This window comes from Mastigoproctus giganteus, chromosome 2 (genome assembly GCF_048544385.1).
Source record: "Mastigoproctus giganteus isolate SK-2022 chromosome 2, ASM4854438v1, whole genome shotgun sequence".
In the NCBI taxonomy this organism is placed as follows: Eukaryota; Metazoa; Arthropoda; class Arachnida; order Uropygi; family Thelyphonidae; genus Mastigoproctus; species Mastigoproctus giganteus.
The window spans coordinates 97,582,639-97,610,232 of NC_143576.1; the positions used below are offsets into that span (position 1 = coordinate 97,582,639).

Below are 27,594 nucleotides of genomic sequence, written 5' to 3' on the forward strand. Positions count from 1 at the left end.
ATAGAAGCAGTGCAAGAATCTCTTTCACCTCTGCCAGTGGCTACTGTCAATCTATTGGTCTTTGTCTCCCCCCAAGCTAGCAGTTTTCCGACCCACCTAACACTGCCTCGATAGCATCGGCAAATATTCTTGCACCCTTTCTATTTAAGTGTATCCCATCCCTGTAGAAGCAATCTCTCCTGTTAACAAGTACAGTCCAGGCTGAAAAAAATTCTACCCCTTGAGCCTTGCACAATCTTTCCAGGGCCGAATTGATCGACAAGGCTCTCATCATATACTCCCTCCTATCGTGTCTGGGCAGAATTGCAGACACTTTCAAATTCAACCCTAATTCTCTGCTAAATGATTGTCCACATCGTACAATGAAAGATGATGATTGTCCACATCGTACAATGATATTCAGGTGGTATAGAGAATTCCAAAGGGGAAATTTCACTCTGGAGGACTCTGAGAGGCCGGGAAGGCCACGAACGTCAGTTACGGAGGAAAACGTTACTGCTGTGAGGAAAATGCTTGACGAAAACAGGCGAGTGACCTACCAACAGATAGAGGATACTTTGGGCCTAAATGCACCAGCAATTCATTCGATTCTGCAAGATCATTTGCACGTGAAGAAACTTTGTTCTCTCTGGGTGCCGCATCAACTGACTGAAGAGCAGATGACACGACGTGTGACTTGGTGCCGGGAGATGTTAAAAAAGTTTGATAAGGGACAATCTTGGTATGTGAACAACATCGTGACAGGTGACGAGACTTGGCTGTACTATTACGATCTGCCGACCAAGGCTCAAAACAAAGTTTGGGTCTTTGATGATGACAACACACCCGTAATTGTCAGAAAATCCAATCTGTAAAGAAGAAAATGATAGCTGTATTTTTCAAATCGAGTGGAATTGTGGAACGTGTCGTTTTGGACACGCAGAAGACAGTCACAGCTAAGTGGTATACTGAACAATGCCTGCCTAAAGTCATTCGATCTATGAAGAACCTGTGGCCAAAGTCAAGAATGGACACCAGGTACCTCCATCACGATAATGCTCCAGCTCACCGCACCAAAGCCTGCACCGAATATTTGACCATGACAGGACTGAAACTTCTCGAGCACCCTCCCTACAGTCCAGACCTTGCTCCCTGCGACTTTGCACTGTTCCCGCATGTGAAAATGAAGCTAAAAGGGAGGCAGTTTTCCAGCGATGAGGACCTTCTACGGGTTTGGGACAACGAGTGTGCTTTACTCCCTAGTGAAACTTGGCAGAACTGGTTTAAAGATTGGTTTCGGAGGATGGAGAGGTGTATTGAATGTAGAGGAAATTACTTTGAAAAAATTAAATAAACAAAGCTGTATTGCAAAACTTTCCTAGTACCCTTTGTATATTAACAACAATCATATAACACAGTTCTGACTTCCAGCATATCGATTGGCCTCCAGACTTCCCCAGAAATCAATCCCATAGAGCACATGTGGGACATAGAAAGGCATATCAGGCATCTGGATACACTGTTCACCTCCATACCTGCATTGCTAACTGCATTACACACAGCTTGGTTGTCCATACCTCCCGAACTCTTCTGACATCTTGTTGGATCAATGCCATGTCAGATAGCTGCTGTACCGAGGGCAAAAGGAGGACCTATGAAGTATTAGGTGATCATAATTCAGTGATCACTCAGTGTATAAGACTGTGTGTTAACACTGATAAAGTAAGTAGTTGATGAAAAAAGGTAATAGTTGTAAACGGGCGATTTTGAACTTTTCGTCTTCAGTTAGCATTGCATGGTAGAGACCATGACATATTTAAAGGAAGTTTATTATCCCGTGATGCAGTTAAGCCAAGAATTTCACGTGTGTTACGTGAGCTGGGTTTAGACCATCGTGAGACAGGTTAGTTTTACCCTAAAGTTCCAAATGGGGGACAGGTTTATGGAGAGTTTAGTGTTTAACACATTTAATGAAGTGTATCGCCGAAATCATTCGATAACAAGAGCTTCGTGTTGAAGGATTTTGTAATTGGAATTCAATTTAATAACTGCAATTGCTGAATCAGTTAATGGATCGTGATTACAGGAATGGACATGGGTGAGTTCTGCATGTGTTTGGTTGGTTTTGAAACTGTTGAAATGATAATACACAAGTGTATTCGATGTCTTGGAAGTGCCAAATTTTGCTGTAGTACTTCCTATGTAACACTCTGTACAGTCTGATTGCCATCTTATCGAATATATGATGTTATTAAAGTCTTACGTCGAATACCTGTGTGTCTCTTTATATGTGTTAAACTTAGAACCCAGTTTATTGTATGATAAAAATGGCAGTGTTCATAACATCTGTGTTCATACAAACTTGAAGTCATTTAGCATATTGATTATGAAAGGCAAGGACAACATGAATACCCAATTTCTTATCACGGTTTAAATTATTTGGTTTGTTAATTCTGTATTCAGCTTTGGAAATGTTTCTCTAATTAATTGTGGTGGATATTTCCTGGCTATGAGTCTCTCTGTGAGATATTGTAACTCAATGGATAAATCTTCATGTGTGGAACTGTATTTAATGGCATTATAAATTTGATTGTAGAGAACTGCTCTTTTGATGATCAATGGATGGTGTGAATAAAAATGTAAATATTTACCCAATGTGTGCTTTTCCTATAGATTTTAGTGGCTAACCTTGTTCCTGTTTTGTATATGATAAGGTTAAGAAAGTTGATTTTATTCACTGTTTCAACTTTGAGGGTGTATTTAAGCCTCTCATGTATGGTAAACAACAGAACAAGACACAGACACTTCACAGAAATAGTACCATACTTGTATCTGGCCATTTCACAGAGTTCTGTACTCGTCACAGTGTACCATGGCGGAGTTGAACTAACGTTTAGGTGCCGCTGTACATAAGACACAACACATGTCTCATGTATGTTATTGAACGTATTAAGATTGAATGTATCAATGGTTGACTTGTTGCCTATCAGTAATATGTCTTCAGCGTATCTCGTGTATAACTATGTTTGAGGGAAACGGTTGGAGTAATTTTTGCTCAATTGAGGCTAGATAGATCTCAGACAAAAGGGGCCGAGATTCCTAGGCCCATGGGGAAGCTGTATATCTGTTCATAAATCTTGTTTTGAAAACAAAAATGTTTCGCGTTTAATAGAAATGATGTAAGTTCTATGATACTATTTACCTTCAAGTTTGTATGCTTGATTAAAGTGTCATGAGTTATGAGTAACTATGAAGGCTTGTAAGTAGACTCAATGTGTACATTGAGTCTGCTTACAAGAGACGACATCAAATACTGATGTCGTCTCTTGTAAATAGGTGACATCAGTATTTGATGTCGTCTACTTACAAATGATGCTAAAATATCATTATCTGAAATGGAGAAGTTATGCGTTCATGGGCCTGTTTAGTGTTATATACTCTGAATTGAGAAAACCTCATAAGAGGTGATGTAATTTTAATAAGGAATGTAGAGAGATTGGCAAGGGCAGAATTTTTAAAGGAAACAATCAGTCTTAACTGGTAACCTTGTTTGTGAAGTTTAGTGATTCCAAATATATGAGGTAGAATATTGCAACAAATACCTATCTGTTGAAGGGTGCGTAGGCTGATTTGTTTCTCAGCTCTAAGTCTCCTTAATATACCATCTAATTTATTTTTAATTCTTGTAATACTAAGTGTCATCTATCCTATAAGTGGTGATATCTGAAAGAACGTGTAACATTTTGTCCAAATGTGTAGTTTTATCCATGATTGCAACAGTGTCTCCTTTGTCTTTGTATGATGTTAGGGTTCTCTGTTAGCTTGTGAATATTAACTAATTGTTGTTGGCTAATGTTGGGTTTACAGTTTAACGGGAATTGAAAATAATATTGGTTTCGTGCATAATACGATATATGTCAGGATGGTTGTCTAATTTGGTTTGTAATTCTATTATTGCATTTTTGACAGGATAATTATTATTACTAATGGCAAAGTTAAAACCATATTCTAAACTGAATAGTGTTCTACTGGTGGATTTACTACAGAAGTTGTGTGAATGTTTTGTAGCTTTTTTTTGTAAGTATGTCCCATTTTCATGAATATTTTTGTGTTAAATGATTATGTGTTGCTTGAATACGTATGTTGTTTAGGTCAACGAAATTCGACCAAGCTGTAGGTAGTAACTGTCTTTTAAGTTCAAACTTAAGGTGATCTATCTGGTGTAAAAGACGGTATTTTTTGCTGAATCTTTTTTGTAGTTCTGCTTTGACTATTCCATGAGTGTTCAGTGAATGATCTGTGGATACTTTTCAAATTTTTAAGTCTTCAAATTACGGTACATAAGGAATTCCTAAATTCACCATAGTTACTTCATACTAATATTTTCACACATTGAATCATACAAATGCATTACTTTAGTTTTATCAATAAAAATAAGTAAGAGTGTAGATTAATGTAGTAGGTTACCATGAATCAAGAAACTGACAAAAAATGTTGAAATTCCTTTTCATTTGTTAAATGTAAGTTAGATAACAAACTGAAATTAAATGGGAAAAATTGGGCATTTTCGTAGATAAGATTGAGAACTTAAAGTAAATTTTTTTAAGAGTGAAGGTGAAAAGTGAACTTCCTTCATGAAAAGGTGCATACTTCAACAGCATTTTCAAATTTGTTGGAAAGGCATTTTAAAATTAATGCTATATTGCCAATTGAAGAGCATATTTAGGTTAAATGGTATGAACACTTCTCCTGAACATATTATTTGTAGGCATGTGACAAGATTTTGTGAAAGTGGAATAATTAGTGACAGGCAATGAATAAGAAGAACTGCAAATATGAAGGATTGGGCTCGTACAGTATTGCTTTCAGCAGTCCACAGAAATGAGTCTGAAAGTGGTCATTAAATTGCCGAAACTTCACTGAGTTGAATTGTGAAGAAAGACTTTACTTGCTATCTTTGCAAATTACAGCTTGTCCAAGAAATGTATCATGGCGCCTCCGTAGCCAGGTGGAAAGGAGCAGCAGTGCGTAGCACGCGCTTCTTGATTAGACCGGGGTTCAAGCCCGTCACCACCAAATACGGAGGATGCGGAAAGGTCAGGGAATGACCACCGCATATCCTGGAGCAATATGGCCTCAGTTGCTAATGCTTCTAAAAACCAAATAACAATAACAACAACAAGAAATGTATCAAATGACAGTTATTTGAATGTTATTTTCAATGACTATTGTAAACCTTCATTATTAATAGTCATATTTCAAAATTTATAATATCTCACAGATCACATTTTTATTTAAATTATTATATATATAAACATATTTGCCAGTTGTGGGTCATAGAGAAAATTGCACTCCCAGTGCATGATTCTATGATGTGGAATTGTGCAGAATGTTAATTGAGGTACTTCTTTGAAGATGATCATGGTGTGGCATTAGCAATGAATGAATGGTACTGTATATGATAAAAAAAAAAAAATTCTCCAACCATAACTGGAGCACATCAATTTACAGGAGTCATGGTTTCAACGAAATTGAGTTATCTTCCACACAGTGAGGGCCACAATGAATATGTTGAGATAAAATCTTTCCAACTGATTTTTTCCATGCTGTGGATGCATTAACTGGTCTGCACAATCTCCAGATTTGACAGCACCTGACATTTTCTTGTGGGGATACCTAGAGGAGAGGGTATACCATTCAAAATCATGAACACCTTAATGAACTCAAAGATAACATAAGTTTTGAAATAAATTCTATAACACATGAAGTTTAACTGCAGTTACAGAAAAATTTTATTTTAAGTGTGCCCAAATGTATAGCATCTGAAGATGGTCATTTGCAAGGAATTATTTTTTATACTTTAAATTTATAATTTAAATTTTAATTTAGATTAATATTTATAAATTTTAAATTATGTTGGCATATTATAGGTACACTGTTTTCTTTATCCGATGTTTTTATATTATCATTAGTTCAAGCTTTTTTAAGTTCAAACTGAAATCACTCTTGAATTTTATTGTAAATTATTGTTTTTTGAATATTTCTTGACTTCCTCAAATGCTTTCATAAAATGTACCTATTAAATTTACTTTTACTCTGTTAACTGGAAAAGAAATTTTCTAAATGATAATAACAAATATATGAAAGGTAATTAAACTATGCTACTCTTAAAAGTTTAAAGGAGGAAATGAAAAATCAAACATTACATTCGTCTTGTAGGTATGGCTTCAGCCACTTTATGTTATCTTATATGAAATATACAAGGTGTGACCTAAAAGGACTTAATGTAGTGTATGGCTCTTTGAAGCATTTTGGACTGTTGGTTTGTAATTTCATTCAGTTTTTCGTATGATTTTTCCATGTAGCTCAGAAATGTCAAGATCTCTCCCATTTGTGTTGAGGTTTAGTTTTCAGAAAAAAAAAAAAATAAATTATAGGGAGTTAGCACTTAAGAATACAGAGAGTGGGAAACTCAGATGTGCTACCCTGGGATAGAAATTGTCACGTTCAGACTAGTACGAGCAATAACCAATCTCTAATATGCCATTTTTCATACAATTTAGTAATACATCCTCCTATATGTTCTCTAGAAATTCTTTCTGGAAAAATTAATTTGTATGTATTGCTGTGTTAATCATCATCATCATCAGCCATTTTCAATCTACTGCAGGATGAAGGCTTCTCCAGCAACTTTGAAGTTCCTTCTGTTTTGTGCAGTGGCGATCTATTTACTGAATTTCATCTGTCTACATCCGTTGTTGTCTTCCAGGTTTTCTTCTAGCTCCTCTTGGGTGTTATTCTGTTATTTTCTTAGTCCATCTGTCATGTCTTTGAGCTATGTGTCCTGCCCGAGACCATTTTAGTTCTTTAGTTTTGATAAGAATGTCTTTTACTTGAGGTTGCTGCCTAATCCACGTGTTTCTCTTCTTATCTAATAGTCTGATTCCCAATATAATTCATTCCATTCTTCACTGTGCAGTTCTCAGCTTCTCTTCCATTCTTTTAATGAGTGCCCAAGTTTCACTTCCGTAAGTCATGGTGGGAAGTATACATTGTTTCATTATTTTACATTTCAGACAAACTGGGATATTGCTCTTCAGTATGTGACTATATTTCCCGAATGCTATCCATCCAAAATTTATTCTTTTCTTGACTTCCAGCCATTTATCATTATTACAGCTAATGACTTGTCTCAGACAAGTATATGAATCCACCTTTTCAATTACTGCTCATTCAATGATTATATCCCTTTTTGTGGCATACTTGTTCATCATTACTTTTGTTTTAGCCACATTCATCTTTTGTCAAAAATCCTTACTAACTCTGCATAACTGATTAAGATTTTCCTCTAATTCTTTGGGATCATGGCTTATGATCACAATGTTATCTGCAAATTATAAATGGTTTAGGTACTCTCCATTCACATTGACTCCTTCCTGCAACCAGTCTAATCTTCTGAAAGCTTCCTCAAGGGCAGCGGTAAACAACTTCAGAGATAGTGCGTCTCCTTGTCAAACTCCTTTCTCAATTTTAAATTTGCTACTGTCTTTGTCTAGTCTTGCCTTATGCTGCCTTGGAGTCAAATGCCTTTTCATAATCCATAAATGCCAGGCATTATGGTGTTTTATATTCATTTACTTTCTCCATTAGCTGTGATATTACATGAAGGTGATCCCTAGTTGAGAATCCTGTCCTAAAGCCAGCTTGCTCTTTTGGTTGATTCTCTTCAAGTATTCTTTCTAATCCATAGCCTAAAATCTGTTAGACCCTTGTGAACAACTTGTAGATGTGGGATAATAAGCTAATTGGTCTATAATTTACAGTTTCTGATTTATCTCCTTTCTTATGCAGCAAAACTATTATTGCATAATTCCACTCCTTAGGTGCACACCTCTTCTAATGTATTTTGTGAAGAGTCTTGTCAGTTTTTGTGTCATGTGTTTTCCACTCAATTTTAACAATACAGTAACTTCATCTTCCTCCGGGGCTTTCTGATTCTTGATTTTCTTCAATGCATGTTCTACCTTATCAAGAAGGATATCGGGTATGTCGTATGTGTTACTAATTTGCGATCCATCTTCCCTGCTGCTGGCATCATTCCCTCGCCCATTGTAAAATTCTCTATAGTAGACTTCTGCTATTTGAATTATGCCTTCTCTACTATTTATAAGTACACTATTGCTATTCTTCAGTTTCAGTATCATTTGTTTTTCTGTATTACTGCTCATGACTGCTGATTTTCATCCTTTGTTTTCCCTTAATGCTTGTTCTACTTTTTCTTGTGTTAAATCTTATGTCCTCTCTGAGTTCTTTTTAATGGCTTTGCATAACTCAGTACACTCAATTTTCTCATTGTCAGTGTTTATCTTGCTCTTCATTTATCATTTTTGGTTCATCGTGACAAGTTTCTTGACTAATTTTTTCTTATTTGGGATTTCTTTTTACCTATAGATTTCTTGGGCTTTATCACTTTCAGAAAGTTGTAATAATCCTCATCGATATTTTGCTCTGGAGCAGTCTGCAGAAGCTCAAACTTGTTCTTAAGTTCCAGTACATACTGCTTTTTCCTCCTCTTCTGTTATCTCAAAGACCTTCGCATTATTTACTCAAGTCAGTTTTTTCCTTTCTTTTCTTACATTTATATCAAGTGTACATCTTGCCATTCTGTGATCACTTCCAACATTTACCTTGTTCAGGATAGTAACATCATTCACAATATATCTTCTGTTAGTGAGGAAATTTGCCTTTAGCCAGTAGGTGGTTGGTTGGTGGAATAGACTTCCATCCCTTGTCGTGGAAGTTGATAGCCTAAATAAGTTTAAGGCTCAACTGGACAGGTATTTCGAACGAACAGATCCATTGTTAATCCATTTGAGCTCTTCCATGTCCACTTTCTGTTCACTCTTTTCTTGAAAAAAAGTGTTCATTACTAACATTCCTCGAGATTCTGCAAATTCCACAAGTCTTTCACCTGTTTCATTTCTTTTGCCAATTACAAAATTTCCTATAGTTCCCCTTTCTCCACTGTTTTGTCTCTTTCCATTGTAGTCCCCATAATGATAATGTGTAGTGGGGTTTCTGCTCATTAGCATTAGTAGAGGCATTCGATGCAAGAAAGCAAGCTTATGCAGCATCAGCCAAAAAAAAACCCCGAAATAAATAAAAAATAACCACTTCTACTTCACCCCTCTGTTCGTTCGAAATACCTGTCCAGCTGAGCCTTAAACTTATTTAGGCTATCAACTTCCACAACAAGGGATGGAAGTCTATTCCACCAACCAACTACCCACTGGCTAAAGGCAAATTTCCTCACATCTATCCTATATCTGTCCTTTCTCAATTTGAATTTATGCCCTCTCAGGTGATTATTCTGAGCAAGAGGAAGAATCCCATAAGCATTGAGCATGCTCAAACAATTCAAGGCTTTATACACCTCAGTCAGATTACCTCGCCGGTGCCTAGTCTCCAGACACTGTAATTTGCAAAACTTAAGCCTTTCTTCGTAAGACCACAACTTTGTTCCATTCACTAATCTTGTTGCCCTTCTCTGTACTCGTTCCAGCATCTCTACATCCTCCTTGAAATGAGGCCTCCAGACCTGTATACAGTACTCTAGGTGTGGTCTGTGGTCTGACCATTGCCTTATACAAGGGAATAATCACCTCCTTATCCCTGCTAGAAAAATTTCTATATATCATCGACAATACACCATGAGCTACTCTTGCAACCCGTCTGCACTGCTCAGAAAACTTCATATCTGCCTGCACAACCATCCCCAGGTCCCTTTCATTCTCTACCACTATGAGGTATGAGGTATATTGAGGGTCTAGCGGCTCCTGGGATTTCTCCCATCTCCGCGAATGTTCTATGTATCGGTGACAGTACCCTGTCAAAGCCAGAGATTTAGAAGTGTGTGGGTCATGAGTAGTGTTATATGTTGTGCCCATTGTTTATCCGGCTTATTGGACGCCAGGCCCCTAATGGGACCAGACGTTGTCCATACCTCGCCACGTGGAGGCTAGCCGGGTGTTACCATTGAGTCAATTGTACTCTGGCAGGTCCTGCCACTTACTTTCCTGGGATTTTAGTGGCTAGGACCTTAAAAAAAAAAAAAAAAAAAAAATTGGAACGACCGCGGTTGATTTTAAATCACTTACATTAAAGCACTAATATGGGGTTTGACGCTGAAAGCCTGTTTCTGAAGTGCCTAAAAGGTTGGGCGAAATTTTTTGGTGTATTTAAATTTGGACGTGTAGGGCTATACGCTGTGCAAGAAAAAGTGCTGGGAGGGGAGAATGAAGGCTGGTGGGTGAAATAGGAAGAAGAGGGTCGATAGGGTAGGTGACCCCCAATTTTTCAGTGAGGCATGCCCATGCCCCACCAGAGGGAAGAAATGGTGTGGCAGGGAAGAGAGGTGACAGCAAGCCGTCACCTCCCTCCCCTGCCGGGTGTGGGAGTAAAAGAATTGCACTGCACAAGAGAGTGCAGAGCATAGAGCCAATATGGCTCCGTTGAGGCAGCAACTTGGAGTTTCTCTATCTTCGTTGGTCTTCTCTGTCATTGGTAGCCATATTTTTCCTCAGCTATGAACACTGGTCAGGTCCATTGTTGGTCTGTTAGCTATGGCTGTGGTTCTCTTCATCATGGGAAGATCCACAGCTCCATGGGGTTATTCTTGCGATCGCTGGTTTTAGATGATTAGTAGTAAGCAGGTTCCTGGGCGAGGTTCTCCTTGAGTCCTCTCCACGCATATTCTGTGTTTTTTTTTTTTTTTTATCTTCTGTAGATGGCTATCAATGTTTTACGCCTACCAAATAGTTTTTGGGCATATTCCTTTAGCTCCCTGTATTCCTCAAGTGAGTCCAATAGATGTGATTCCAAGTTCTTGGGGAGGTAGTGTATTGCAGTGATCAGTCTGCACCTGAGGTCCTCATAATGGGTGCAATCATACATAATGTGCTCCCAGCACTCAAGCTCCCCACAGGCACATCTCGGATCCACCTCAATCCCCAGCGCTGCCAGCTTGGCTGTAAAGGCCCCGTGACCAGTCAATAAATAGGTGGTGTATAAGCCAGGTTGAAACCAAGTTGGGGGACTGGGGTACATCCTGTCGATGTTCGGAATGAATTTCCTGGTGATATTTCCCTTATTTGAGTTGGCCCAGCGCTCCTGCCAAACTTGCATCAGGTGTTTTCCTTTCTCTATGTGGTAGTTCTTTCCCCTACGCATGATCTCTAAGTCAAGGGGAAGAGCTCCGGCCAAGACCTGCAGCGCGTGGGTACTGGTTGTCCTACAAGCACGTGTAACTGTCAGTAGGATTGTTCTTTGCGTTGCATCAAGGATGCGTCGGTTTACTACAGTTCCTGTTTTGGAAAACCATATTGCTGAGGCATAAGTGATGATCGGTAGGAAGGTTGTTTTATAAAACAATGACAGGGTGCGTTGGTTTAACCCCCAGTCCCGCTTGACGATCCTAGCCACCAATCCAGAGTATCTTTTGATTTTGGCTCTGATATAAGTTAGATGGTGTTTAAAAGTAAGATTACCATCCAGTATAACTCCTAAATATTTTAACTGGGTCACTAATTTTATTGTGGTAGGTCCCACCTTTATTTGTGGCGGTCTACGTATATCAAGCTTGCCTTTTAGCAGGACGGAGGACACATTTGTTGTTGATATCGTCAGGCAGTGGGTTCTGGTCCAGTTTTGCAATATCAGCATTGCCTGATTGGCCTTTTCCTCTAGCTGGGCCCGACTATCTGCAGCAATGGTGAGGACCAAATCATCAGCAAAGGCCTGGGAGCGCACATCACCAAGGTGCAAAGCCAAGAACCCATCCAAAACCATATTCCACAGGAGCGGCCCCAGAACAGAACCCTGGGGACAGCCTCTGTGGACATCACGATTCACTCTACCATAAGGTGCTTCCACGATGATGCGTCTCTCGGAGAGATAAGACCTAATTATGGAATATAAGTTGATCGGCACATGTGCCAGCCTTAGTCTTGCCAGTACGCTCGGCCACCAAATGGTGTCGAACGCCCCAGCGAAGTCAACAGAGATGGCTAGAAGATATTTATTATTGCAGTTTGCTGCTGATTCCGATAGGCTACGCAAGGCTTCCACAGTAGACGAACCCTTCTTGAATCCGTATTGTGATGTCTCTGTGAGTTTCGCTGCCTGGTAATGCTGATTTATCCTTGTACAGAGTAGTCTTTCAAGCAGTTTGCTTGCAACCAGCAGTAGGGCTATTGGCCGATAGGAGTTTGGCAGGTGGGGTGGATTGTTCGAATTTTTGGCGATTAATTTTACCTTTGCTGTCTTCCATTTTTTGGGGAAGATGCCCTTAGCCAAGCAGCTGTTATATAGGTGTAAGAGGAGGTCTGGAACGATCTCCACGGTCTTCTTAATAATTTCGGGTTCTAAGTAGTCCAGGCCTGGACATTTATTATTTCTTATCGTGGTTGCCATTTGTTGTAGTTCATCCCGTGTGAAGGGTGGCTCCTGAGTGTCTGTTGAGTAAACTTCATTATCTTGACAGATGATAAGTTGCTCTGGCAGTGATGGCTCTATTGGTTTCGGGAAGATGGCATCCAATATATTGCTTATAGATTGTTGCCACGTGGTGGTATAATCACCTTGTGGTGTCTGGGTGGTTGAAATGACTTCCCCCCTGGGAAGTTTATTCGTCACTATCTTGTATACCACACCCCAGGGTTCGGTGTTCCCTGTTGTGCTTACAAAGGTCTCCCAGGCCTTGCGTTTTCTCTTGACGATCGCATTTGTGTAGCTGTTTCTGGCTTCTCTATATCTTTCCCTTAAAGCTTCAACCTCATGGGCCGGCCATGTACGCCTTGCCCGCTGGAATTGTTTTCTTCTTGTAATTGTTTCCTGTCTGAGCTGTTGAATTTCCAGGGTCCACCACGGGACAGCCCCCCGGATCGGGCTTCTTCTTTTTATTGCTGCGTTGCTGGCTTCTGTTATTATCTTGGTTACTTTAGTTTGGGTTTTATTGGGTTCCTCGAGCTGATTTGTCTCAGTTAGATGTTGGGCCGTTGCTGGTATTAGGATTTCCTTAAAACGTTCCCAATTTGCTTTGCGGATGGCATATCGGCTCTGTATTTGCTTCGATATTGGGGCTCTGTCAAGTGACCTTGCTATCTGATAGGTAATCACTCTGTGATCGGACGTTGTCCACGAATCCCGAACAAGCCAATCCTTAATATAGCCTGCTACGTTCCTAGTGGACAGCGTGACGCCGATCGTGGCCTCCCACAGTGTGTTACAGAACGTGGGCAGTTGGTGTGGCCGATTTAGTACCATGATCGTGGAGTTAGAAAGATATTCGTCTAGTATTTGCCCGTTCCGAGTTCCGCTTCTGTCCGGAGTCAGGCTGTGCCAGGTGGGGGATCGGCAATTGACATCTCCCCCTATAATTATTTTCTCGTCTGGGAGCAAGTCTACCAAAACTTGAAGGTATTGTGTAGCTGGGGTAATGTCCTCCCCTGGTCTACAGTACAGTGCCACTATGTAGAACTGGCCTAGTGGCGTCAATACGTGGGCACAAGCTGCCCATGACGAGCATAGTTGTTTAACTTTCGTGACTGTGTAGTCTGGGTTGCGTACCACTACCGCCGCCCAAGGGGTATCTTCCTCATCGTGTACTATCTTATATGTGATTGGGTATCCACACACCCGTTTAGAGTGGGTGTACGGCTCCTGGAGTATGAGAATGTCTGCATTGATTTCGTCAGCTTTTATCCTTAGCTGTTCTGCCACTGCTCTGGCTCTTTGCGCATTTTGTTGGATGATCTCTATTTTGGATGTATTATATTTCTTATTGTTTGTCTCCATAGTCGGTTCTCTTTTGGTATTGACCCTTTGCTTTGATATAGACCGGGCAGTTTGGATCTCTGATCGAATGTGTGTATTCCATTTTGGCTGCTTTACAATTGGCACAGGTTGGATCCTGTTCCCTGTTGGGGCAAGTTTTGTACTCATGGCCCTTGCCAGAGCAATGGCCGCAAGTAGGCGTTGTCTGAGTACAGGTGTGGGTTGTGTGTCCGAACTTGCAGCACCAAAAGCATTTCGGCACCGCTGCATGCCCCCGGAACCGGTGGGATCCCCATTCTATATATATTCTGTTGCAGTTTTTCAGCTGTTGCCATGCAGATGGGTCTAGTTCAACTACCCAGTTCCTATTGGTTCCCGATCTGGTACCGGTTGAATACCTTGGTGTTACCGTGCATTTTTTTTGTTCTTCCTGGGCTAAATTCCTTAAAATTTCTGGTGACAATTTCAGTTGCTAGTTGTTCAGGCGTTACGTCTTGGTCTACATTAAATATTATAATTGAAGGCCCACGCTTTTTTGGCGGCTCCGCTGTTAGCCCTAACTTGATAAGTTTTGGGTTTTCCATTATTGCCTGTATATCTTCCTTATTTTCTGTTTCTATTATTAGTCCCGTGCTTCTTGTTTTTCTTATTGTTTTAATTCTAGTAGTCCTCAAGTCATCTTTCATCTCTTTCATAAATTTAACCTTCAGTTCTTCGCTGGATTGGACATTTTCAGCGTTTTCCAGGGTTGTCGGTCTGAGAACCACCAAGTTTGGTGTTTTCAAGAGTGGTTGCCTTTTTTCTTGTTGCCCTTCTTCGTTTGGTTGTAACTGGTTTGAGCCATTCCTCAGCGCCTGGACATATGTTGGGGCACGCTGTTGCATTTGATTTGCCCCACATTGTTCGTAGATTTGTATCTTCACGTTTGCCTTTTCATTTTCCAGGAAGGTCTCTATCAGCATGGCTTCCATCTTACTAAAAATGTTTGCAATCCGCGATCTAATACCTGTTGTAATTCTGTTTGATGGTTCTTTGAAAACATTCTCTAATGCTGTCTTCAAGGCTAGAGATTTTTCATACACTGTGCCATCAGGCAAGGTAGGATCCAAGGGAACTTCTGTTGACTTCTCTTCTCTGGTGTCCTTTGTAGATGGCATACTCTCTGGTTGGTCCCTTGCTACAGTTTGGGAACATGTTCCCCCGCTCAGACTAGACATAGTGACAAATGTTTTATGTCCAGGACGCAATTTACCAAATTCGGTCTGCGTCTTCAGTAAATTTCCAAAAAGCTCTGCACGAGTCTCTAGCTCGGCTGAACGTACCCTCAAATGTTCATTTTCCACCAGTAAGGTAGTATTCACTGCCTCCAAATCGGCACAGAAGCCCAAAATACGTCCAGAAGCAGCAGTTGTAACCCCACTAGCCTCTGAGAACAGAAAATCAGTAAGGGCTTTTTTAACCCTAGAAACTACAGAACACATTTCAAATACCTCCGGAACCCGTCCAAGTACAGGATCATCTTCAAGTGGGGAACTCAGTATCGACTCCCATCTCGGAGTCTCTCCATCTCCCCCATGTCCACCCGATACAGATGAACTGGAGGGACCATGCACATGTATTCCTTTAGGCTCCTCCAACGTGGATGATTCCCACTGTGGTACCACAGAGTTGATACGTTGCTCTGGGGTTGCTGTTTCCCATATGTAATACTTTACATTTGTCAATGTTAAACTTCATTTGCCACCTCTCAGCCCATCTGCTTAACCTTTCCAGATCCTGCTGCATTAGCATAGTGTCAGTAGTGTCCTTGACAACCCTGCTAACTTTCGTATCGTCTGCAAACTTGGACATTAAGCTTGATATACCATCATAAATATCATTTATAAATACAGAAAACAATAATGGACCCAATACTGAACCCTGAGGGACTCCACTAATAACATTAGTCCACTATGAGCAGTTTCCATTGATTACCACTCTCTGTCTTCTCCCCCTCAACCACCTCTTTATCCATAGCAGCAATTTGCCTCCAATGCCACACTGCTCCAATTTGTGCAGCAGTCTTCCATGTGCAACAGTATCAAAAGCCTTTCTAAGATCCAAGTATATAATATCAATGTTATTCCCTGCATCCAGTTCTTTTGTGACTGCATCATAGTATCCAATCATATTGGTCAGGCAAGACTTGCCCTTAACAAAACCATGCTGTGTCTGAGCTATAACTGAAGTCTTGTCTAGATGATCCTGCAGTGCTTCTTTAACCAGTGCCTCCATTAATTTTCCAGGAACAGAAGTTAAACTAACAGGTCTATAATTACTTGTGTCGCCCTTTGATCCTCCTTTGTGAATTGGGGTCACATTTGCACATCTCCAGTCCATGGGTACTTCCCCTGAGTCCAAGGAAGCTCTCGTAATTATGGCTAAGGGTTTGCTTACTTCCTTTGCTGCCTCCTTTAATATAACTGGATAGATCCCATCCACCCCAGGTGCCTTTCTTGTATTTATCTTCAACAATTTCTCCTCCACTTTACTCTCAGTTATTACAAGAATCTCTAGCTTACTGCCAGAGTTGAATACACCTCTCAGCTGGAAGACTCAATGCTCATCTGGAAGACTCAATTTCAGTGTACATTTCTTCAACCTCTTCATCATCATGACTTGATGTTGATGCATAAATCATTATAACCTTTATCTTGTACCTCTTAGAAATCCTGAGTAGTAATCTTGACTCCCTTGGTGATGTACTTTTTATTTAATTCCAAAATGTTGTTTTTTTATATCTTTATGGGCCAGAAAGCCAACTCCACCTTCACTCCTTTCACTGTTTTCATTGGTATACAGCAAATTTCCACTTGATAAACTTAAGTGATTCATTTATTCTTGTTTCAGCCAAACCAATGATATTCCAATTCACATTGGAATGGCTGTGTTAATATAATAAACTAATTATGTAATATGTTGTATATATTTTGTCGAGCAATGAATAACTCTTAATTTATTCACAGCTATTTGAAACTTGTTAAAGTACAGTAAGCCTGAATACGTTTTATTATTTAATACAATACATTAGATAGTATGAATCAGAGCTGTAATAGGCGCCTCCGTAGCCAGGTGGGAAGGAGCAGCAGTGCGTAGCACATACTTCTTGATTAGACCGGGATTCGAGTCCGTCACCACCAAATACGGAGGATGTGGAAAGGTTAGGGAATGACCACCGCATATCCCGGAGCAGTATGGCCTTAGTTGCTAATGCTCCTAAAAACTAAATAACAAACAACACAACAACAACAGAGCTGTAATGCTCAATATGCTGATATTAATATTTGTAAAATTATAACAGTTTACCTCAATATAGTACGTAGAACACTTCCGTATGATACTCTCTAGAAATTAAAACGAAAAAATCGGAAAATTTACAGAGTAAAAAATAATTAAAAACCAATTAAATTGATTTTAATTGTGTTTAATTGGTTTTTAAATATTTTTTACTCTAATGTAAGTTTTTCGATTTTTTTCGTTTTAATTACTGGAGAGTATCATACGGAAGTGTTCTACATATTATATTGGGGGAAACTCCTCTTATTATTTTACAAATACAATACATTATATGAGGTGTAGCAGTAAAGTTCCCAGATTGATAAAATAAAAAGAACACAAAGTGAAGGAGCTAAAAAATGGTTTGATTTTTAAATTGGTTTATTTTACTTATTACACCATTTTAAAAGTTTCTGAAAAGAGTTAGCGGTGTTGTCCAAAGAGATGACGTTTGGTTTGGCAGTTACGTCACTTCAATAGTCTTTAAAGCACCTTTATGTAGAATGCAGCATTGAGTCCCCGCACACTCGTGTACAAATTCCTTGCGAATCATTCTGTATGTCAAAAAGAAGAATCAGCATTTTCTTGATCCTGGACTAATATAAACAAAGCTTTTTAAACTTTAGTGATGATTTTGAAGTCCATTGGATGCTATGTTGCTTCATCTCTGGATGCACTGAAACACTTAACACTCGTCTCCAGTGACAATACAGTCAAGGAAATTAGGATTGCCTTGACAAGTCTGGATGAAGTCATCATATTATGACATTCTTCATTGCTTCTGTTCATTGTGAATATCAAATAAGTCTTTTCACAATTTCCCAAACTTTTACAACTCCGTCCTCATTTCAAAAGGTTGACAGACATCCACTTCTTGGGTCATTGCAAACAATAAACATCCGTCTTTGGGCTACTTCAAACACACTGGTATCAAACACATTATACACAGTTTTTAACATTTCTACCTTTCTGTTGCAGATTTTCTGTTTAAAGGAAAATTTGCTTATTCATTTGTTGCTCCACTGCAAAATTGTGACACAGAACATTAGCACTACTAAAAAAACTGGTTGTTACTTGTAATCACTTCACCACTTTACTTTATTTTCAGACTCATTGAACATGAACGCAACACTCCAATCAGGAAACTTTATTACCATACCTCGTAGACCTGATTAAGGATTATGTCAGGTCTATGATGTGTGGATGATTATACAATTACAATTTATGTCAAAATGAGTATCAACCAAAGTACACTGTACACAAGCTCTGATTAAAAAAATTCTAATGCTATTTATTACGGAAGAAGTGGTAGGGTATTCTGTCTCTACCACTTCACTTACTCATTAGCCAAGCTAATGAGTAAGAATATGTGCAGAAACACCATGTTACTGGTTCAAGCCTCTTTCCACTCCACATACCAGTAATGAGCAGAATGTGTTGGAGTTTAGACATGTTGCAGGCCTCTGTCACAGTTGTAATGAATACAGATACAGAACAACTTCTGGGCATTATATGTTGACAACTGCATTTGGTGGTGTTTGTGAAATAAGGTTGTCATTTATCTGTGGATGAAACATTTCCAAAACCTAAGTAAATCTGTTGAAGGTACCAGCATTCAGCTTCAAGCAATAATGAAATTATCCATTTTGATTGCCAATTAATGAACTGGGAAACTCATTTGGATCAGTTAAGGCAGTTTTGTCCAAAACTTTGTTTTTCGAGTGTCAGAAAAAAAAAAAAAAAAAAAAATTTATTCCAAGATGTTGAATGATGAAAAAAAGGGTCACTGTTAAGAACTGTGTGTGGAGCTGAAATGGTGGAAATAGATCCTTTTTTCACTTCCCCAAACTCAGAATGGAACTTTGATAACATTCCAACCATCCAACAAAATGTGATAGCAGAAGTGAACTAGCTCGCACTTGAAAACCCAATACTGCTTCCAGAAGTCACAGAAACATTACAACACTTGCATATCATCAGAGGAAAACTGCTGTTAAGGGAACTGCTTATAATTTTTTTTTAAGTAGTCTCAGAACTTTTTGATCAGATCTGTTTATTCATTATCAGGTATGTGTTAATTTATTATTATTTTTTAAATTGTGTTTATAGGGACAAACCAAAGACCAGTCTATTGAAGATGGAGAAGATCAGGCATCAGAGAAACAGAGAATTCCTTTGGTTACAACTGAATTTGTTGAATGGTGTACCAAGTATTTCCAGCAGCCTGTGATTAGGGTAAATAAGGATAGGGTAAAGAATAGGGTAAAGAAATAGTGAAGTTTTTTTGCTTTCTGTCTTTTGTTTGTTAACCCTTTATATTGAATGTTGTGTTGGTTGCAACATCATAAAATCCCACTTCCTGTCTGATGTTGCAGCCACTACAACCATCAGTGTTTCTGATTATGAATGTTTTTCCATTGTGCTGGTGCAATCAGTTTATTTTTCATATAAACTATTTGAAAAAAGTAAATCAGTGTTTATTGATGTTTATATTCAATTTTTAGTGATAGGTGGCATTTTTCTTTTTTTTTTTTTTTCAAGTTTAGTAGCTAACAGAGTATTGTATACCTTGTGTTAAAGTGAAATATTTAGAAATGCAGATATAACAGAATATTGGTCTGAAGAATGGAGACAGAATTCTGCTTTTTAAAAAAAAATATTAAGCAGGAAGAGATTTCTGCAGATATTTTGGATGTTGCATCTCTGTCCACTACAAAAGAGAGAACAAAAGGAATTGAAAGTAGGGGCTTTAAATAAAAAAAATATATATTGTCAATTATCTGGATAGAAAGTTTTGTCAATATTTTGTTCCGTGAAGAAATACTGCATTAGATTAAAGCACTTTTGGTTTTGAGGGTAGAATTTCAATCAACCTGATATCGATTACCAACCATTATCTAGATGTAAAGTTTCACAAATATTTTGTTCCAGAAAGAAGTACTGCATTAGATTAAAGCACTGTTGGTTTCAAGGATAGAATATCATTCATATTATAACCCCCAAAAGCCAACAAAGTGGGGCCTTCGTGTATTTCTTTACCTATCTCAGAATCAACTTGACACATTATGTCCTAAGCTGTCAGTGCCTCATAAAAAATCAAATAACCAAACCTGTCTGGGAACTGGTTACAGTCTGCTATTGTGTCATATTTTGGAAGGCCTACTGCTGACAGCTTCATAGACTTGACTTTCACCTCAAGGATTGTTTCATCTCATCGAAAAACTGATTGCAGTATTGAGAGTAGTAGATTTCATTCATTCACTGTCCACTTTTATGATAGTGTCCAACTAGCAGAAGAAATTTATAAAGTAAATATAAACCTAACAGGCACTGTTATGGGAAACAGGAAGTGATTATCACTAAAGTTGAAAAACACAGGATCTTTGGTTTTTGAAATGAGGAATATCGAAAGGTAAAAGTAAGGAAAAGTAAAAGGTTTTCAAATTGAAAAGCCAGTTGCAATTTGTAAATACTCAAGAAACGTGTGCTGTAGGCAGAGCTAACCATTACTGTAAGTTATATTCATTCAGCTGAAAGCCGCCGAAGTGGTCTCAGTTGTCATAGTATCAATTGTGAATAGTTTCATCTTGATGAAGGTGATAGATCCATGTCAAAATAACCTACGTGACAAGCAGTTTCAAAAGATATTGCTTGTTCAGCTAATAGGACATGTCCAAAATAAGAACATTCTTTGTAGATAAAGGCTGTGGGGTGCAAAAGACCAATTGACTAGCCATCCTCATTTTCTGATGAAATGTTGTTGTTGTTATTTGGTTTTTAGGAGCATTAGCAACTAAGGCCATATTGCTCGGGGATATGCAGTGGTCATTCCCTGACCTTTCCGCATCCTCCGTATTTGGTGAAAGATGAAATACAAATAAGAAAGACTCTATATTGTGAAGTAATAGTAGTAGTAGTAGTGGCATGTGATGCAAGAAAGCAACTGTATGAGCTTATGCAGCATCAACCAAAAAAATAAATAAAATAAAATAAAATAAATAAATTAAAAAAATAAAAATTAAAAAAAAAAATATAAATAAAAAATAAAATAAAAAAAATCACATCATTCCCTCCAAATGCCTGTCTAGTTCCTCATTAAATTTATTTAACCTGTCAACTTCCACAACGACAGATGGAAGTTTGTTCCAGCAATTAACCACCCGCTGGCTAAAGGCAAATTTCTGCACATCTATTCTACATCTGTCTTTTCTTAATTTGAATTCATGCCACCTTAGGTTCGTAATCTAAACAAGTGGAAGGATCCCATCAGAATTCAGCGTGCTCAACCCATTCAAGGCCTTATATACCTCAATCAGATCACCGTGCAGGTGCCTAGTCTCCAGCCACTGCAATTTTCAGAACTTAAGCCTCTCTTGGTAAGAGGATCCCTTCATTCCCCTCACAAATCTTGTTGCCCTTCTCTGTACATGCTCAAGTAAATCTACATCCTTCCTAAAATGAGGCCTCCTGACCTGTACGCAGTACTCAAGACGTGGCCTGACTATTGCCTTATACAGAGGGACAATCACCTCCTTCTCCCTGCTAGCAAAATTCCTATATATCATTGACAAAACCCCATGACCTGCCCTGGCAGCCTGTCTGCATTGCTCAGAAAACTTCACATCTGACTGCACAATTACTCCCAGGTCTTTTTCATTTTCTGCCACCTTAAGTGTAGTACCACACAGTTGGTACGTTTCTCTGGGGTTACTTCTACCCATATGTAGTACTTTGCATTTGTCAAGGTTAAACTTCAGTTGCCACTTCTTAGCCCATCTGCCCAAATTATCTAGATCCTATTGCAGTAGCACACTGCCATTACTGTCATTAACAACCCTGCCAACCTTTGTATCATCTGCAAACTTCGACATTAAGCCTGATATACCTTCATCAATATCATTGATAAATATACAAAACAACAGTGGACCTAACACCGAACCCTGTGGGACTCCACTAATAACATTAGTCCACGAAGAGCAGCACCCATTGATTACCACCCTCTGTCTTCTCCCACTTAACCATCCTTTTATCCATTGTAGCAACTTACCCTTAATACCATTCTGCTCCAATTTATACAATAGTCTTCCATGCACAACAGTGTCAAAAGCTTTCCTGAAATCCAAATATATGATATCAAAATTATTTTTTGCATCAAGTTCCTTTGTAACCACATCATAATATCCTATCAAATTTGTCAGACAAGACTTTCCCTTAACAAACCCATGCTGTGTCTGAATTATTGCTGCTGTCTTGTCTAGATGATCCTGCAATGCATCTTTAACCAGTGACTCCATTATTTTACCCGGAACAGAAGTTAAACTAACTGGTCTGTAATTATTCGTGTCACCCTTCGATCCCCCTTTGTGAATTGGGGATACATTTGCACATCTCCAGTCCGTGGGGACCTCCCCTGAATCCAAGGATGCTCTCATAATTATGGCTAAGGGTTTGCTTAGTTGCTTTGCCGCCTCCTTTAATATAACTGGATAGATCCCATCCACCACAGGTGCTTTTCTTATGTTTAACTTCAACAATTTCTCCTCCACTTTGCTTTCAGTTATTACAAAATCATTAAGTATCCTGCTACAATTTGATAACCTTCTATGGTTAAAAAGGCCTATGCGCTGCGGATTCATATTGGTAAAATAAAATTACGGCTTTCTCAGAACGAATTGTAACAGGTTTAATCATATATATAGAAACATATAAACATACAAAGCTTTCGGTTGGTTAGACAACCTTCTTCAGTTGAAACAAAACATAAAATGACAGTTAGAATGGAGGCGTGTACTGCCAATCTGGTATGAGAAGCGCATGGCTAGTTGTTTGAGGTTGAAGTCTGTGGCTGTGACTTATGTGGACGTGGCCAGCGCTTGTCAATGGACAGGACTATTGCTTCGGTGATAGGGTGGACGTGACAACCACTGTTCCTGTTCATTGAGGTACTGGAGCATTTGATGTTTAACGATTCCAACCAGGCGCGGTGCAGATAATGGCGGGAGTTATCCACAATCATGACATTGGGGTGTGGGGTCAATGTAATGTCGTGGTGGGTTGCCCAGACGTGCTCAGCAATAGCTGAGTGCTCCACATCCGCCAAACGGATCGCCCTCTTGTGTTCGGAAAGGCGTTTTTCGAGCCGCCTTCCAGTTTCCACGAAGTAGCTAGCAGCTAGTGCAGTCACGGCAAGAGATGCGGTAGACCAACCCGCTCTGCAGTAGGATGGGGACAGGTGTTTTTACGTTGGAAATGAGGGATCGTAGTTTTCTCCCTGGGAGTTGGAGGCACTTTATCCCATGCGATTTTGAAATCCTACAGACCTGTTGTGATATGTTTGGGTAGTATGGGATAAAGGCGCTCGTGGTTGAGTTACCACTTTGGATGTTTCTGTTGGTCACTACGTGGTCGCGTGCCTGTAGGTCACACCTGTCAAGGGTATTGATGGGATAGCCAAACCTCGCAAGGTCCGCTTTGACTCTAGCGATCTCTGTGTGCCTCTCACTTACAGAGCTAGAGTGTGTCCAGGCGCGAGTCAGCAAGGTTCGCGCAGTGGCAAGAAGATGACTACGTGCGTGTTCTGACCGGAAGTTAGTAAATTGGCCAGCACACATAGGTTTACGATAGACTGTCGTCTTCAAGCACGTGCCCTCACTCCGGACAAGGGTGTCTAGGTATGGTATCGTGTTTTTCGACTCTAGCTCGATCGTGAATTTTATGAAAGGCGACAGAGAGTTGAGGTGGGCTAAGATTCGTTGACCTGAATCTCTAGGGATAACTACAAACACATTGTCCACGTAGCGACACCAAAAGGCAATGGGATCTGGTACGTTTGTAAATGCACGACCCTCTAACTCCTCCATTGCAATGTTTGCCATGCACGTAGTCATCTTCTTGCCACTGTGCGAACCTTGCTGACTCACGCCTGGACACACTCTAGCTCTGTAAGTGAGAGGCGCACAGAGATCGCTAGAGTCAAAGCGGACCTTGCGAGGTGTGGCTATCCCATCAATACCCTTGACAGGTGTGACCTACAGGCACACGACCACGTGGCAACCAACAGAAACATCCAAAGTGGTGACTCAACCACGAGTGCCTTTATCCCATACTACCCAAACATATCACAACAGGTCTGTAGGATTTTAAAATCGCATGGGATAAAGTGCCTCCAACTCCCAGGGAGAAAACTACGATCCCTCATTTCCAACGTAAAAACACCTGTCCCCACCCTACTGCAGAGCTGGTTGGTCTACTGCATCTCTTGCCGTGACTGCACTAGCTGCTACTTCGTGGAAACCGGAAGGCGGCTTGAAAACCACCTTTCCGAACACAAGAGGGCGATCCGTTTGGCGGATGTGGAGCACTCAGCTATTGCTGAGTGCTCCACATCTGCCAAAGCTGAACTTCATGGTCCAGCTTGAAGATAAGCTTAAAGTGAAAGTCCAAGATAAGCTTTCACAATGAAAATAATACTAGACTGCAAAGAGTTAATGCAAGAAATTGAATACCTAAGCAATGTTTTCACCCCCCCCCTTTATTAAATCTATGTTGTTTTACCTGTCTATTGTGTTTTAGTATCAAATGTAAATTTTGAGACATGTATAAAAATAAAAAACAAAAATACCACGCCTGCAAGTAAACGCCCCCCCACACACACACCATGCCACATTAATTTCATAACCTTGTCCTGTATCATTTTCCTTCTTTTCCTCAAACTCAAAATGAAGCCCAAAATATGGAACTTTGATGACATTCCAGCTATCTAAGAGAATGCAACAGTGAAAATTGAGTTTAAAATTATATTTTTTATTTATTTATTTTTTTGTTTAAATTTTGGGATGCTCACTTTTCAGATGTTTTCTTAGTTTTAGATTTATAATTTTTCTTATAAGAATCTTCTTAAATTCTCATAAAGCAATTGTTTTGTTTTACTCACTTGTCACTCAATATGTTAATTATATTTGTTATTTAATTAACATGTAAAATTGAAAAGCCATGGATGAAGTGGAATAAGAAAAGAAAGGCATGGGTATCACCTAATGCAAACAAATACTGCACTCCCTGGCTAGCATAATACTCGACTTACGGAAATTTGACATTATGTAAGCTTTTGCCGGCCAGCGCAAACTTAAAAAAAAAAATCGTGGAACCGTATTTTGCATCCCATTGGAATAAATGGATAATAAATATTTTAATGTGAACTTAATAAACACATTGGTTTTTTTTTTTTTTTTTTTGTAATTTGTTCCAAGACCTTGGAAGTTGAAATTTTCACTATATAACTAAGCTATTTATCTCTCTAAAAGGTCATTTTTATAATGGAAATTGTGCTACACTTTCATTTTTATCATATGTTTTGTTATAAGAATCAATTTTGAACACCTTTGTGATATTTTTCTAAAACACATTTCTGGAGGTAACTTCCATAAATGTGTAAAACAATTTACACTTTCCGGTTTATTGGGCTTTTCTGTTAGTGCAATATATTATAATCAGGGAGTAAACTCGATCTTATTGCATTTGCGATAATACTAATAACTGGAATTCTGTGGGTTTTTATGTTATGTTATTATGGTGAAATGAGTTCCCCTTCACTGAAATCTTCAATCATGAAAAAAACATAAATAAATTTTCAGGATCTTCTCTTCATTCCTATTTACTTATTACGATGGTGAAGGGACCGATGGAAAGTGCAAGTGCTGGCTGTGCTAGGAAAAGAAATAAAATTTCGAAATCTTAATGATTTTGAAATTAAGATGAAGTACGAAGCAGAACAAAGTTTGTCATCTGTTGCATGGAATTAGGTATTGTTGCTTCAACAGTGAATACTATTTTAAAGGACAGAGCTTGTATAAAATGTTAAAGGAATGTTAATATGTTAGATCAACACAATTGAGATCAACAGCGTTCAGGTGCCATATTGAAAATGGAAAAACTATTAATAATCTTGATGGAAAATCAGTTTCAGAAGCAAGTGCCGCTGAGTCCAATGGCTATTCAAGCAAAAGCAAGAAGTTTATTTATGAAGATATTAAGGATAAGTACGGCAAAGCCCAAGCCAAGTTCGTGGCAAGCAGTGGGTGGTTTAATTGGTGGAAGCATCATGCTGGTTTCCAAAACATGTGGTGAAGTATGTATATGGTGTTTCCAAAGTATGTGGTGAAGTCGTCAGTGCCGATTCTGCTGCTGCAGAGAAATTTTGTGATGTGTTGGAAAAAACCCCTTCTAAATCTCCACAGCCCTCAACTTCCACAGCAGCATGCTTATCAGCTGGAGAGTAAATTCTGGCAATGATGCTTGAAAGTTAAAACATGCTGACGTTATGCCTGTCTCCTCTCCCTTTTTGTAATTTTATAATTTGAAATTTTTGTAATTGTGTACACTTTTGTAATTTTTGCTGCGTATGAGATAAAAAAATTGAATAAATAATTCTATTTACATGTTCGTTAAACATTTCTTTTTTGTTTCAATTTAATTTGCAAGTGCTGCATAAGCATTTAGGGAAATTCCGACTTACTTAGAGTTCTGCAGAATGCAACCGTTACATAAGTCGTGGAGTGGCTGTATGTGTAAATATGAATTATTAGTGCTCTGCCACCTACTTTTTATAAGAAACAAGATAATTTTTATTTAAAAATGTGAAATGTTATGTGTGTGTGATTGAAGTAGGAAAAAAAAATAAAGTAGTTGTCATTGAAAGTTGTGTTACAGAAGATTTCAGTCAAAAAACTTTGGTTATCTTAACTCATTCTGGCAAATCACGCAAAGCAGTCCACATTAAATTCCACAGAAACATGAGAGAAACTTTTTAAAAAAATGCAGGAATATTGAAAATCTTGTAAGCTCACTAAGCAGTGGGCACATCAGTGGTTGTGTGTTATTTTTTCATATAGCCTTGTTGGAGTTGAATAAACTTGTTGTGTAATGCAGTAATCCCACTTTTGTAGAGTAGATCAAAGCATGGGATTGGGGGACCTTCCAGCTGATATAATCTCTTCATTTGTTTTGTTTGTTCGCCCTAAGTGAAATTTAAGTTTGGTAAGCCAAACCAGTCTGATCTGGTGAACAAAGTAGGTAATTTGTAAATACGGTGATTTATTTAATTTCTGTTGCAGTTACTACTGACTGAGCCAGAGCATTGACATTGTCTTAGTAACACCTTTTGTCAGCATGCTTTTTCTTTTAGACTTGGTAGCATCATATAATTGACATAGTAGGTTAGCATGGTATGCATGTTACAGTTTTACCTGTTGGAGTAATAGTCTATCATTATTATTCCATTGGAATCCCAAACGACTGCACCTTTTCAGCTGATGGAACTGTTTATGCCTTCTTTTTGAGGCAGTAACTTTGATGTTTTCATTCTTTGGGCTGCTGCTTTCACTCAAGCCGATAGTAATGGAGCCATGTCTCATTCACTGTTACAAATCTTGCAAAAATTTTTCAGTATTTGTTTCATAATGTGGCAGC

At 38.9% G+C, this 27,594-nt stretch overlaps 1 protein-coding gene across 2 annotated transcripts in view; it reads left to right on the plus strand.

The window, feature by feature from the left end:
- Window positions 1-27,594, plus strand: part of raptor (regulatory associated protein of MTOR complex 1) — a 638,589-nt gene that overhangs the window by 373,191 nt on the left and 237,804 nt on the right. The window contains exon 21 of one of the 2 annotated variants that reach the window (XM_090389485.1): window positions 19,237-19,389. In XM_090389485.1, the coding sequence (XP_090245611.1) occupies window positions 19,237-19,389 (153 nt within the window). The remainder of the gene's footprint in view (window positions 1-19,236; window positions 19,390-27,594) is intronic. The other variant, XM_090389491.1, reaches the window with a different exon arrangement.